This window comes from Falco cherrug, chromosome 8, assembly GCF_023634085.1.
Source record: "Falco cherrug isolate bFalChe1 chromosome 8, bFalChe1.pri, whole genome shotgun sequence".
NCBI classification, from domain to species: Eukaryota; Metazoa; Chordata; class Aves; order Falconiformes; family Falconidae; genus Falco; species Falco cherrug.
The window spans coordinates 38,820,549-38,835,652 of record NC_073704.1 but is presented as its reverse complement, the minus strand read 5'-3'; the positions used below and the strand labels follow the sequence as shown (position 1 = coordinate 38,835,652).

At 37.6% G+C, this 15,104-nt stretch overlaps 1 protein-coding gene across 4 annotated transcripts in view; it reads right to left on the bottom strand.

Annotated features, from left to right (window-relative positions):
• Positions 1-15,104, bottom strand: part of ARHGAP15 (Rho GTPase activating protein 15) — a 332,925-nt gene that overhangs the window by 131,013 nt on the left and 186,808 nt on the right. For all 4 annotated transcript variants that reach the window (XM_055719343.1, XM_055719344.1, XM_055719341.1 and 1 more), the window contains one exon: positions 8,519-8,641. In XM_055719343.1, the coding sequence (XP_055575318.1) occupies positions 8,519-8,641 (123 nt within the window). The remainder of the gene's footprint in view (positions 1-8,518; positions 8,642-15,104) is intronic.

Here is a 15,104-nt window from a genome sequence, read left to right as displayed (position 1 = left end):
GATGACAATTGCATCTTACACCAAGTTTAACTTGTGATTTGTGCTGTTTCTTTGGTGAATAATCACTTAACTAGATAAAGCTACGTTTTAGCTGTATGATTTTAAAGTTTGATCAACTTTGAACGTTGATCTTAAAATATATTTGTATAAGCAGGTCAAACTCTTCAGATTACTAATTAGCTTCCCCCAGCTCATTTCCACTCTACATGTTTGAGAAATTATGAAAAGTGTAATCAGTAATGGGGACGTTGTCAGCTAGAATCAAAATGAATCAAACAGATGAGAGAAACTACTCAATAGAAGCCAGTTAAATGCTGAAACAATAGGAGTATGCTATCATCATTTACCCACAGAGACAGCCTGCATATAGCATCTCAACAGAGCACTACATTTTGGAAGGTGGTGTAGAGGCTTTGAAAATTTTTGTGTCGATAGCTGAAGAGTGCTAGCACAAGCGTGGGCTCTGCACAGCAAGCCCAACACGCACGCTCACGTGCCTCCTGCAGCTCCCATGGCACCGGGTATTGCCACTGTAGCCAGCCCCACCATTTTCCACCATAATCAGTTTCAGCGCTTCTCCCTCTGAGCAGCACACCTTTTTCTCACTAACAACCAAACCCCAATCATTTATTTTCAGCTTTGCAAGAAGCTTCGCCTTCCTATCGCAAATCACTACTATTTCTTACTAAACTCAGTTTTCAAGAGCAACTCTGCCTTTTCTTCCCTAATACCCCAGAGCAGGGAACAATCAGGGAAAGAAAGTGGGGTGCATGGGACGGTTTGGGCTTCTTGCTATGTCTCAGGGAAGTTTATTCCAGCACCTCTGAAGGCATATGATCTGCATTCTGGTAGAGTACATCAAAGCCTGAATTTAAGTTAGCTGGAGTTTCAGCTGCAGAAGGGATGGAGGACTGGGTTCACAGAACTACACTGAAGAAGGTTGTGTGCATGTGTGGCGTTAAGCATTAGCGAACAGTCTGTTACATGTTTTGGGGTTATGTTTCTGACAAAGCACAGTCTGGTTACATTTTCTTCATAAAACATTTATAGCTGCCTTCAGTGGTAATTATATATACAGAGATTTATGATTAAAATGTACTAGCGCTTCCTCTTTTGACATCTTAATTGTTTTTTTAAAAATTTTAGCAAAGACCTGTCAAATTCTTTGCATAATATGGAATGGTCTCCAATGTAAATTATGTTCAAAAGAAGTAAAAATGTATCTTATTTGGTGGACAAAGACACTTGTAAACAATTTCAGAAGTAAAACAGGCAAAGAAATACGTAGTGTTTAGATGGCAATACATGAAGAACTGAGACAGAATTAATGCCTGGGTGTTCAGCAGCTTCTCTTCACTGTTAGAACCACTTTATAACCAACTTCCAGGATTATTTTGCAGTTACTCCATCAATCCCTGGTATGAATGCAGAATACTTGCTGTTCCTGGGAGGAAATTTTGAAAAGGCTGGAAACTGTTCTGCAATTCTCACCTAGTCCATTACTTCTTTTCTGGGTACAGATTCTGCATCTTCAGCAAAATGTTTAATCTCATTTTAAATACCTTTCAGTATATGGATATAGAGATGTTCTGTATCTTGCAGTTAACCTTTAAAACACCTCTTCTTTGAAAATAGGCACTCAGGATTTTTGTCTTGAGTAGAAAGGGCAGTAAATCAGCATTGTATAGCTGCTGGGCATCAAAAGAGACTATGGTAGAATACAACACACAAGTGCTTTGGAATTCCTATTCCCCCCCCCCCCCCCCCCCCCCCCCCCCTAGAAATCCATGAGTATTTATAAGTACATGATCTCATGAGTCATCCAAATACTCTGAATTCTGGGTACTCCTGAACCGCAAAGTCCGTGACTCTCTCTAGTCAACTGATTTGTTGCCGGATCTGTTTCTGAACATAGACATGGGAATGGCAGTAGTTCCTCTGCCATATTTACACTCTCAGAGGTCCTGGGGAGAGCTGAGCAAAACTCAGTTAAGCTTTGTTTGTGCAGTATTTTGAAAACCAGGGATTATAGGAATGGCAAATTACTAACTTTAGTAAACTATGTGTAGATCTATGTGTAACTAAGATTAAACTGTTATTTTCTTCTTCTTTTATAGGTGTGTGTACATATTTTAAAACTAGTTTAAAGGACAACTATTCAGGACATTTTTTCCAAAAAATAAGAACTGCTCCCAAAGGGATAAAAGAAGCAAAAATCCTTGATTTATTTGTGATAAGGCCTTTCAAAACTTCATTTTTTATGACTTTAAAAAAAAAAAGAGATGTACACAACACTCCTAACCTCCTGTTATGACAGTTTATGTTTCCTATCCAGCTTATTTAACTCAAATGCCTGGGAAATAGACACAATTACCACCTTATGGAATGCTACTTAACTTTAAATGCTCCCTTCTGAATAGAAATCCACTTTATCTTCTCAGAGTTATTCCAGTTTCTCAGGAATTATTTCCTCTATAGGCTCCTGAAATGCTCTTGTTTCATCATTTAAAAATTTAAATTAACAATTGTTCAAAAATATCTTTTATTAGAACAAAGGCAATTCCCATACAGTGGATTCTGTTCACAAGAGCTTGTACAAAGGAGCTGCATACTATGCCCATATACAGCTTTAATCATTCACTCTTTCAGCTGTTATCAATTTAAAACCAATGAAACTCCCACACTGAGTCCATTTGAGCAGTCAATTTTAATATCTTGGGGCATCTGTAGTTATTCTGAATTGGCTGCAAAAGCAGAACTAACAAGTTAAGCTCTAACCATAAGTCTACATCAGGCTGGTAAACCATACATCAAACACAGACAGTTAGTCAATACTGTAGTATGAAAAACCAACAAGCATTTTTAAGAAGAGCAATATATTCATAATATGTTTGGTGGTATGGTTTACATTACACATCCCTGATATCTGCACATTAAACTTTCTATTTAAGATGGTGGGGTGTGTGACAGCTTTGCACATGGATATAAAATGAGACACCAGAAGAGGAGGGAATGGACATTCACAAGTTGTATAATATAAAATGATGATTACAGCTGCAATGAATTGCTCATTCTGGTAAGCTTCAAGTTTTCCCTGAGCCTGACAGAGCTACTTTCTTTGAGTAGCTCTCGCAGGCTGCAGCAAAGCCACTAATTCCGAGCTGCAGAAATCTAGTCTATGGGAGACAATACTTCTGGAAAAGAAACAATTAAAACAAAATCGCTAAAGCCACATCCTCACTGAGAATGTCATTGTTTAACTGTTCTTGGTGTACATGGATGAGATGTGGCCACACTTGGAAGGAGCTCATACTTCAGTGTTTTTTATTAAAAAACACAAGGAAGGGCATGGCTAATATTCCCAATTCTCAGGGAGAAGCTCAAATTCAGACATGAGAGAAGAAGGTATAATGGTGTCATTTCCAAGTTTTTAGAAACGGCAATTATATTTGCGTAATTCAGTGCCTTCCAGGAGTAAAGTTAACTCTGCTATGTATGGGTTTGAACTGCAACTACCAGAGCTTTGAATCAACATCGAAGTTGTTTGTTTTCTTTGTATCTGTGTGAACCTTGGGAAGAAAAAGGGGGAGAGAGAACGAAAAGGCAAAATCGAAGAGGAATGTACAGAGAGAGGGACAGAACAGTAGGCACCGCCGCAGCATTCAGCTTTTAGGAGGGTGAAGGGATGGGGTTGGAAAGGGCCACCTTCTGGAAAGTGACTTCTTCTAGCTGCTCAGTCTGGAGTCAGACTTATTAAGTCAGACATTAAAATGATGCTGATCCCAGACTGAGGCTCCAAATAATGCCACAAGGCTTTTACAGTAAGTGGGCCAGGTCCTCAGCTGACTGAAGTCAGCGGGGTTGTCAGTGGAGCTCCCCTGATTTATGCTAGCTGGGAATCTTGCCAGTCCTTTTAACTTGGAGATTTACTATATATCGTTGATCTGTGGTGGTCATCAATTTAAGAAAAAATTAAATTTGTGAACAGTTACTATTAAGTGGCATATGAGCTGCCAGATTTGTTTCACATTCTCAGAAAAAAGGGAAAATAGACAGTACTACAGACACTGGACTCTTTTAAGAAATTATGGTAGATTACTGGGGAAAATAGCTCATTTGCATTCAAAGACAGTGAGTCTGCTGTACCTCTCAAAACAGGTCTCCAAAAATGAAATGTTTTAAAATTATCTGAATTATTTCTGACTATCATGTCAAAGGAAAAAACATCGCTTTGTCCAGTGTTTGGCCATCCACAGGGTTTGGGAAACACTTCTGAATGTCCATGCGGTGGTCAAAGAAAGAAAGAAATACCCTTGTGACTCTCTGTCCCTGCAAGTCAAAGAAAACATTTCCTAACTTCCCCTAAGTTATTACGGGCACTAGATGATTTGCTAAATTCCTGCATAACCCAGAAGAATTCCAGAACACACCAAAGGTAGGTCTTGATCCACTTTTTTGGACTTCCCATGAGCATTGCACTTATCACATTAAACTCTTCCCAGGTCCACTGAGACATATGAGACAATAAAGATGTTTTCCCTTGTCTGGAGATAAAATGGTTGGTGATCTCTTTGCTGCTATCTGCACAACCACCAACATATGCTGAGCCCTGTTCTATAGGCTATCAAGCCAAATCACAGCTAGTTCCTTTCACTAGCAATTGAGTGGCTTTTATTTTCATCTTGAAACAGTTGTAACCATTCCAATTTTTATGCTGTTTTGGTTTTTGCCTTAACTTCACTTACAAAATAAATTCAGTGAAGTTCTTTCAGTATCTAGCTTTTGGGAAAGAAAAAGTCCACCCCCCAAAAAACCCAAGACTAATTTCTTGCCAGCTGCATAGCTGCATTTTCCTAATTTCCCACAGTGTCATTTATGTTAAGTTGTTACTCATGCTTTTTTTGCCATTTACTGAAAGTGTATTTTGTGATAGTTTTCTATCAACGCGACCACCATAGCTTTAAAATCACAGTTTCACAGAAGTTTTTTGGTTTGGTTTGGTTTTTTTGTGGACTAGAAAGCCTCAGAAATCAGGAAGTTAGCAGGCCAATATCAAGTTGAAGGTTGGCAATTCATTTTGGGTAATATTAAATCATGACAAAGCTCAAACATAAAGATCAGAGTTCAATTATAGACGATAAAGTAGTTTTAAAAGAGAAGATTTATATATTATTTTCCTAGCATATTACTGCAGATTCTGTAAATTCTGAGAATATTTCAGTCCCAAGGAACTGAGGACCCCTGCCCTTGCATATAAATTTGACCACAGTTATTCTGGAAATAACACAGTTAAAATGGCAGACCTGGAACATGGACCTTATTTACTATTTCAAGGTTTGCATGTGCGTGTATAAATATGAACGTAAGCGTGCGTATAACTGCACACATGCTCCACAAACATACTGTATGACACACCATCTCAAAAATGTTTCACAATGCTTGTAGACCAAGGATATTTTGTGTAAGCATGAGTGAGATGGAAGGAGAAGGACTGACAAACCTCATTAAAGCTCTCGCTGGAGCATGAAAAACCCCAGTCACCAGCTCATTGCAATGAATGGAGCCAATGTGCTGTTCCCATTCTGGCCTCTTTCACGCAGAGGACTAGAAAGCAAATGGGACAGCGATGACAAAAATAACTTTTTGTCATGTAAAGTGTTGGCGCGTCTTCATTTTCAGCCCAACATGCAACTAACATTTACACGTTTGTCTGCTACATTCCCTTGTCTGATTATTATCCTCCTACTTCTTATACTTCTCATTTGTTAGCTACCTACTTTGTTTGCTACGTGGATATTTGCTACATTCTACATAAAAGAGTTATGTTAAGAGTTAAATGACAATCACAGAATTTCTAGATTTCCTGATAACATTGTTGGCAGAACAAAGTACCCCGGGAGATCAAACTGCTATTTAATTTTGAAGTCTGTATTTCCAAATTTGGTTAATGTGGAGAAATGTGTCAAGTCTTCTGGCCAAGTGTGTACACACCAGTGACTAACAGCGCAGAACTGTGTTTAAGTGAACTTACCACCTTAAAATGTATTTACTCATGACTATAATTTACGTGTTAAATTTATTGGAGTTTTGGTTCCAATGTGACATACAATGTAAAAAATCAATATAGATTTGAGAGCTTTATAGTGCCCCTGGCAAATATGAATAGCACTTGATGAAAAGTGAAGGTTTTCACAGCACCTACAGTGCCACTGCATTGGAGTAATTAACACCACACGCTTCACAGATATTTATATCAATTCTTCGCTAGCACACAGAACAGCTCTTTGTCAGAAATTCGGTACTGAGATGTCCTGCAAGGCTTTAGACACACTTTTATTACGAGCCCCTATTTTAAGGGATTTGCAATTCTGACAGAAGTATTTCCCTATGGGATAAAAGTTAGTATGCATGTTCTCAGTGCTGGAGGAATTTTTTCTTGTAAAAATCAGTTAACATTTTTTCCCTTAAGAAACGAGCAAATAAATAGTTTTGAGAGGTTTCTGCAACCATTTAAGTCACCTTTAGAAAAATAAATAGATGCATCTTATAACACAAAATTTTGCAAGCTTCTACTTTTTAATCTGGATGGTTGCATTTTGTGATTTAAAAATATTTTAATATGAGCCTAGAAATTAACATTTAAAAGTGGTCTCTGTATAAGCACTGCAACTGCATTTTCATAACATTTTAACAGATTAAGGGATAAACTCTGGTGAAGACAATGAAGGAACCTTATCAAATGAGCATTTCGCATAGACTTACCGTAGATTGGAATTAAGCCGTGCTAACGAATCCTGCCTCATTTGCATGGCCAAAACCTAATCCTAATGAAACTTCATGGTAGATAACTAACATGTTTTCTTCACGGTAATATTAGTTTGGTAATAAAACTGTGCTGGGTAACGATTCAGAATTACTGTGTCACAAATCGTGCATCTTTGTGATCCATGGAAGAGCATCCCAGGTAGAACCAAGTTATGTTTATGAATCAAGAGCTTAATGCAACTGTAGCCAAACCCAAATTCATCTGGCTTTCCTAGAGAGATATATTAGAGGATGGATTTGAGTTATGTTAATGAATCTGGATTTGTTAGCAGGGATCACATCTGATCCCTATGTAACACCACAGGAGATTCATCAGCCACACTTTATTAAACTAAAAAGAAACCCCTTAAATCCAGAAATTAAAAGACTATAAATTACTCCTCTATTACTGTAATAACTGAAACAAACTAACATGATGCATTCAAATCCCACTCTCAGCCCACAGAGTACTTCAAAGAGGCAAAACTCTCCGATGTATTGAAATCAGATACTACAAACTTGTGAGGACAGATCCTGAAAGTTTGTTGTGTGTTTGTGCCCACCTTGCACACATCTATTTATGTATAAATGACATTTTCTTAAAGTTTCCGTGGCAGTTAGAAGCAGAAGCCCATCACTAAGGCACATCATGATTTCATCTAACGAAGGCTTCCTTGCAGTAAGCGACATTTCACTGAACATTTCTGCGCGCATCTAAAACATAAGAACTTAATTCATAAAATCTCCTCCTCTTCAGACACGGGCCCAGCTGGTGTTTAACTCTTGTGTCTGCTTTAGCTTTTCCTGGCTAGGGTCAATCTCTTGGCTCAAGACAGACAAGTTTAATACATGCTAGCAACACCCCTTGCCATTTTTTGACACACCACTGGAAAACTCACACTCCAGAGATTGACAGGGGCTGCTGGCAAAATGCCTCTTTCTAGTCAATTTGCATGTGCAGTTGTGGGTTTCACACATAATAATTTGGGAGTGCGTAAATTTTTAAAGCATTATTCCAGACAATATTTGAAAACATGGCTTTGCGTGATTATTAGTGGTCAGAATGCTACTGCCTTCAAGTTAACTACCAGTTTCTTTGCAAAATGTTTACTCCTTGGATAAACTAACAAACACATTTTATCAAAGAAATTTTTTAAGGATATGTGAAAGTGATGGCTGACCAACTTAGCAAGAAATTCGAGTAGGAAAAAAAAATCACAGATTCAAAGCATTGTTCACTGGCAGGTATTTTATATTGTTAAAAATGTATTTTGTCGGCAAGTTAGAAAAATAATGAGAGAAGACAGCAGAAAGTATTCCAGCCTATCCTAGAAAACAAATTAGTCAGCACAGCATCTGAAGTTCCTATTTTGGATTCTAAAGTATAAAACTGTTTCAACAGTCTTTTCTTAAAAAGAAATGGAGTTGTGCAGCATGTTGATCTGCAATGTGCCTGGTGAGTGCCCACATTAAATGGAGGGGCTTCTACCACATGTGTACCAAAGCAGAAAAAATGAAGGAGTAGCCAGATAGCACAAAGATAGGTGTAACCCTGTGTTGATTTTTTCTTTACAGTTCAGCAGGTAAGTTTTACAGTGTAAGCTACAGCAGTGAAACCCTATCTTTTTCCAACGCACTTATTAACTGAGAATGAAAAAAATCATCAGTGAATTTTTACTTTTTACTCCAAAAAAGTACATAAGACTGAACACACCTTTAATAAGTCCCTTTTCTTGCAATGTTTTCAAGGAGGGTCTTCGGGAGATGAACTTCTTTAATCTGCTTTTAACTCGGTTTCTGTCATTTGTGTCAGAGGCACTGTAGTTCAGTCTGAAAACTAAAGGAAATCAAAAGAAAAAGCTTCAGTGAAACGGTATTTTTAAACTAATAGTAGCTTTCTCAAATATCCTTAGAAAATAATGGCCATAGCCACCCTAGTAAAATCATGTGGTAGGTCAGCAGCATAGCTGGTCGGCCAGTAGAAAACTTGTGGTTAATACTTTTGTGAATAAACACGATGAGTTCACAGTACTGGTTGTTCACAGTATTGTATTATTTATTGCCCATAGGTATTTGAATGGTGACCAGTTTACTCATGAAATGTTCACAAATCTCACAAGTTTTACATGGATGATTTTTCAACTAAAATTCCGGGCTCAAAATGTGCTATGCGCTATTAGCTGTATACTACTTGTTATGAGAAAGGACGGATGGTTACACCGCTAGTGAAGGACTGAATTCTCTTGCCAAGATGGATTAAGCGTTATATATATATTTAATGCAGTTATAGAAAACATGGCTATATGCCATGAAATGTGTGCAAGATGCATTAATTTATGGAAAGAAAAGTATTCCCGTCTTAATGATTCTATTTTATTATATTTAGGCATTTACCAAACTGAGAAACATTTTGAGCTCAATTTATTCCTGCTCTGTGTCAAAAAGACATAGAACCCAGCTGCAGAAAATCCCCTGGAGGAAGTTTCAAAGGCATAAATTTAACTTATTCTCTGCTGAGGTGCTTGCAGGGCACCATCATAGCTATCAAAACAGGCAGTATTTGTAGCAAGGAGAAACTCAGCATACCCCAAAAGCAGTGATGATGCTATGGGAAGACCTTCTCCAAAGGTTTCCCCGAACAAGCAGATTTTTAAAAGTTTTCTAACAAATCACCTGAGCCTCACCACCCCCTTGAATAACCCTTGTCCTGTGTCCTGAGCTCTCTCTCACCCTGCCCATTCCCCAAATGCTGAGCAGGGCATAATGGGGCAGCTGGAGCTGCACAGCAAGGACCTCCAGCTGAAGGAGGGGTGGGTTCTGCTTTCTCAGGAAAGTAGATTTCCCTCTTCTCTTGATAGTCAGTCAGTCAATCAATCAATCATCCACCCACCCATCCACCCACCAAAAGACAGCATTCTCCAGAAGCTGAACTTACAGGAGTTGGTTCATTGTCCCTTTGACAGAATTTCTAACCGGGACCCCAGATAATTTAGCTGCGGTTACAGAGGTGCTCCCTAATCTCACCTGTAATGCAGTGATCTTCATATAAAGGATCCAGGGAAAGAGAGAGAGCAAAAATAAAACTATGATCGATATGATTGGGCTATTCCATATCAAGAAGTTTTGCATAAGTTATAACCAGAACCAGCATGTTTAAAGGTGCACAATTATAAAACAATGGCAAGCTAAAATAACTGGTTAAGCTACAGTAACAACCCTGGAATATTGTGGTTTACATTACAAATCTGATTTTAACAGCCAAACTTATAAAATGGTTTACGCTTTGCTGTTGTCAAGGGAGAAAAACTTGCCAAATTGTTCATTTTAAGTAAATAGAACATAGCCAATTAAGGAAAGCAATATTTAAACACATGCCTACACTGATCAGAGCATAGTTTGCTTCTGATTTCACTACTGATTTTAACAGAAGAGTGCTCCATTTTCCCACAGCACTAAAATGACCCCACACATACTTCCACAAACTAGTAATCACACAGGACAAATAAAAGGACACTTTACTGGAAAATACACAGCTTGGTACAATAATCCATCACTTATGAAAAATAGAAATCACATTTTTTAATGGTAGCATTCTTGGAGTGATGTATCATAGAATATGAAGATTAGCATTCAATTGATGGTTGGTGCTTTTTTAACATTATAGTGCAGGACTTTTTGTTCAAAATTGAGCAATCCTTGGCAGGGACAAGCTAAAATTCCAAGTCACTTGGCTGTGCTATAAAAAGAACAACAAATGGATGTTTCTAATTCTGCATCTTAATGGTGCTTCGAAACAGTGAAGTGAATTGTATTTCATTTCTCTTGTTGCTGAGGGTCATTCTGTCCATAGCAATTCATATTTAGGTTTGCTTTTTCCTGACTTACAGTGAAGCTTCCCCAGTGCAAATGATGCAGGAGTGAAAACATCTCTGAAGTCACTTGAGATGCCTGCCACACTTCGTGGCCTGCGGGACTCTGAGGCGTGTTATGCCCACTTGAGCTACACATTTAGCTCCGAGTATACCCCAGCTTTATTAAGATATTCTAACTGAAGTGAACGTGGGCATACTGTGAACAGTGGGGTAGCAGTGTAAAGGTCCTCTGTTTAGAAAGATACATTAACCCAGCTGGAAGTTTCATACCTGAAACAGCAATTATGGTGTTAAAACTACATCTAGAGGTAGGAATAATTATTGTCAGGGATACTTTTGTGTGTTCTAGGTTGAGTTGTATAGCTCATGGTTAAAACCAGCAGTAAAGCTGATGTTGATGAATTTCTTATTTTATTCTATTAAACATGGGTGAGTCACCAGAGGGAAACTCCAAGCCTCCCAGAAATTCAAGGGTTTAGATAGCATGTTCCAAAACCAAGCTCAGCCAGAAATATTCTTGTTGGGATCTCATTTAGAAATATTCTTTCTCTTGCCAAACCATTCTTCTCGCGATATCCCCACATTAAAATGACCTTGCTATTATATTTGGAAATACAAAGAGGACCAAATGTTACTTCCAAGAGGGAAAGAGAAGAAAAGAAAAAAAAAAAAGAGTGAGTTATAAAACTAAAAAACCACAACAAATATTTTTTTGGAATACCTTCCTTTTAAAATTTTAGGTTCTGGATTTGGCCAGAAAAATCCTCCATGAAAGAGAGCTGGCAAACGTTAAACAACACAAAAAGTGGAAAGCAGTTCCATACAGAAATAAAACAGGATACTTAAGGACCCAAGTATAAATTAATAGGAAGTAAAACCTACTGCTTGTTCTGCTGTCTCTTCCCTGGCATAAACTGTATAGGTGTGCCATTTGATTCCTTGTACTGAATAAACTCATATCCTGTTTCTGAAGATGCTCACACTGGCATATCCACATAAATGCTTCAATACCGACACAGACCAGAAGGGTACTGCCCTTCCCTTGGCACAGACTCTTAGATTAAGTATTTCTTCTATTGCACTAAAAGCTTCTGTGACAGAAAAAGGAAACACGTGCTTGCTCTTGTTGGGTCAGGGGCCATTAGAGTACATAGAGATGGGAACACAACAAAGTCCAATATTATGCTAAATTTTTCTGCTAGTGCAAAAGGGTGCAAGGACATTTCAACCCAACAGCAAAAATATAATCTGAATACTGGCTGACTTTCACTACTGGCTGGAAAGAAAGTTGTACCCTCAGATCTGGAAAAGCATTTCTGGATGACTTTGGTCACTTTATTAGGTCTCTATTTATTCCACAGGTGGAAAAGAGATGAAGAGACAAATGGGGGAAAAAAAAAAAAAAAGTCAAGACCTTTACCTCAAACAGTTTGTTCCACAATTAAGATACATGAAATCACAACATCTTGTCACATCAGGGAAGTGTAATATAGATTGGGTACAAAAAAGAAAATAGTATGAACACATTGTTAGACTTAAAAGAAAGAACATATCTTTGGCTCTTAATGTTGGGCAGCACTGTACTAACATTAGCTGAATTAGGGAGGATAGCTTAGGCTAAATTCTCTGGAAAAGAATTCCACCAAGAAAAAACTGACCAGTCTGTCTTGGGGCCTGTGTAAGTCTTCTGAATACTTATTCAACATGACAACTCTAGCCTGAATGTCCCTAATAATGTATAAATATAACAGGAGTATCATGTAAAACCGCAAACTAAAGGCTGTAAAAGGGGTTTTGCACAAGAAAACAGGTGGAAGGAATGAATTAATGTTACCTCCAAATCACACAGTTCTGCAGAAGTAGTTCTGTCAGAGTCAATGGAAGTTTTGAGATATACAGATAGACACCTGCTATAATTTCATACACTATATTATATATATGATGCAATGAGAGTAAACGTAATTTAAGCAGGGTTAAGCAGTGGCTAACATATTTGCAAGGTGAAGGTGCAAAAACTTTTCTCTGTTTTTTTTTGCATGAGCACGACTGAAAGAACCAGATAAGGCTCTACCTTTTTCAGAGCAACAATCAAATTTTTATGTGATTACTTCCTGTGAATTTAGTCATGTACCTAGACAATATATTTCAGACTGCTTTTCCTGGGTGTGATGTTCTGGGCAGAGCCCGAATGGCTCAGGAAGTAAAATGTTTTAATATGTTCTAAACAGCTCCATGTTTTATTGGCAAGATTTGGAACTGAACGTAGCAGGATCTGACATTCATTCCAATGTCTTTTATTTCAGTCTTAATTTACAAAACATTTATACATAATCCCAAGGGTCTACCTATGATTAATTCCTGCCAGGTACAGTATATCTGAACACTTCTAACGTGTTGAAAGCATTGGTTTTTGAAGAACTATCCATTAATGACTTTCTGAACTGTGACAATGGATATTGACAGTGCTTGTCAGACTAAAGCACTATTGATTGTCTCATATCATGTGTATTGCAAAACCAATTTCTTCCAAGTACCTCTTCCTAACTGAAATACATTATTATGATACCTATCTGTTTAATATAACACCCAAAATTATAGTATGTAATTCATTTGGATGGAAAGGGCTCATAGAGAAGGAAGAGCTGCAGTGGGACTGGATAAAGCTTTAAGAGTTTCAAAGAGCTTTATATTCTTACTTTCTCTTCCATTAGCCTTGTTCTGCAGGAAAAAAACCCACTGGTTTGGGCCATGCAAATTTTTTTGTAATACTCTTGAGGACTTTAAAATTTCAAGAAGTTCTTAGAAATGGAGGTGACTTGTAGTATAATGATAACACTTATAAACTGAGATTTAGTAGTTCTTTCCCAAGGAATACTGAAAGTGACAAGCTTGGCCATTCAAAATACAGTATCTACTGATGAAAATCTAAGCTGCAACTTTATTCAAATACATATAAACAGATCCATGGGTTTAACTGTGATCTCTGATGTCTTAAAATAATCATTTTTTTATGTGTTTCACAGACTCACATCCAGAGTCTTCAGCAGCATCATGCAGGACTGAATCAAAGCTGAGATGGTAAAAGGGGAGGCAGAAGTAGGTCTCTATGACTTTGGATAATGAAAGTGCCAGTCTAACAGCAGTGCTGTCACATATGTGCAAAAATATTAATTTAAAGAAATTAATTAGTTAATTAATTTCAAGTAATGGGAATGCTTAATTGCTAAGTGTCTCATCCTTCTGAAGAAATGTATCTTAACATGCAGAGGCGTGTGACTATGCCTACGTTCCAGGAGACACTGTAATTTAAGAATATATAATGACTCATGACTTCAAGTTTTATTGGGTTTCACTGGAATTCAGAATCCAAAATTTCTTCAGATTTTTTTGGCCTGCAGCAGATGTGAAACTACTGCTAGTCCTTTACGGAAGGAGCAGCATGCATTATTGCTCAAATAAATGGCCAGATTTTCAAGCAGCACCAAAGTTTTGAGAGAGACAAAACCAAGTCCCTGCCTCCTTCCTTTTCTTTGTGATGCTCCGAGATGGAGTCAATAAAGTCTGTTCACTAAGGATAAAGAATTCACTTCACCTACTTTATTGAGCAAATGACTCTTGTCAGTCATCCTATTTTATCCCCTAGTGAAATTCCTGGGCAGGTCTCATGAGTTATCCCCACACTATAATTTATCTTTTTTATAAAAGAGTAAAATGAGAGGCAGATACACGGTCTGCTTAAAGGCACTACACAAATGATTGGTTGGAAAAATGCAGGAATCAGGCATTACCCCTAATTCCTATGATTATGATAAGCTTTAAAATTACATATTTTTATAACTACAGAGCATAGACCCAGGAACTGATGCACCAGGTGACAGAACAGGGACCACCAGCCAGAAGATGCTTGGAAGATTTTGGTTGCATGGGCAACAAAGGACATGAAGTCATTCAGTTTTATGGTCTTAAAACAGGTATTTGCCACAGCAAGTATGTCAGCATTTACAAATGTTTATGGAGCAAGCCTGGAAATAAACAATAAGGAAAAGAAAACAGTGATTATATAGCACAAATAACTTTTCTGTAATATGACAGCCTAACAACTTAAGTGCTCAGTAGTGTCATTACACTTTGTGAAATTTGTGTGCATTAGCAGTAAAGATTGAATAATATGACTGTATAATTAATATTTTGCATCATGCCTTTATGCATATAAACTTTTAAAAAAATTTGTCCCCCACTAATAACAAATGGAAATAAATGAATAGTGTGTTAAATAGCACTACACGCTTACACCGTGAAACAAATGGGCACTCCCCACACAGCTTTTCTCGGTGGTATTTGTACCATAAATATTTCAAAATGTAAAGCAATATTTCTGAGAATGTGTCGGATTTGTAATGGGAGATCATACCAAACTAACCTGATATC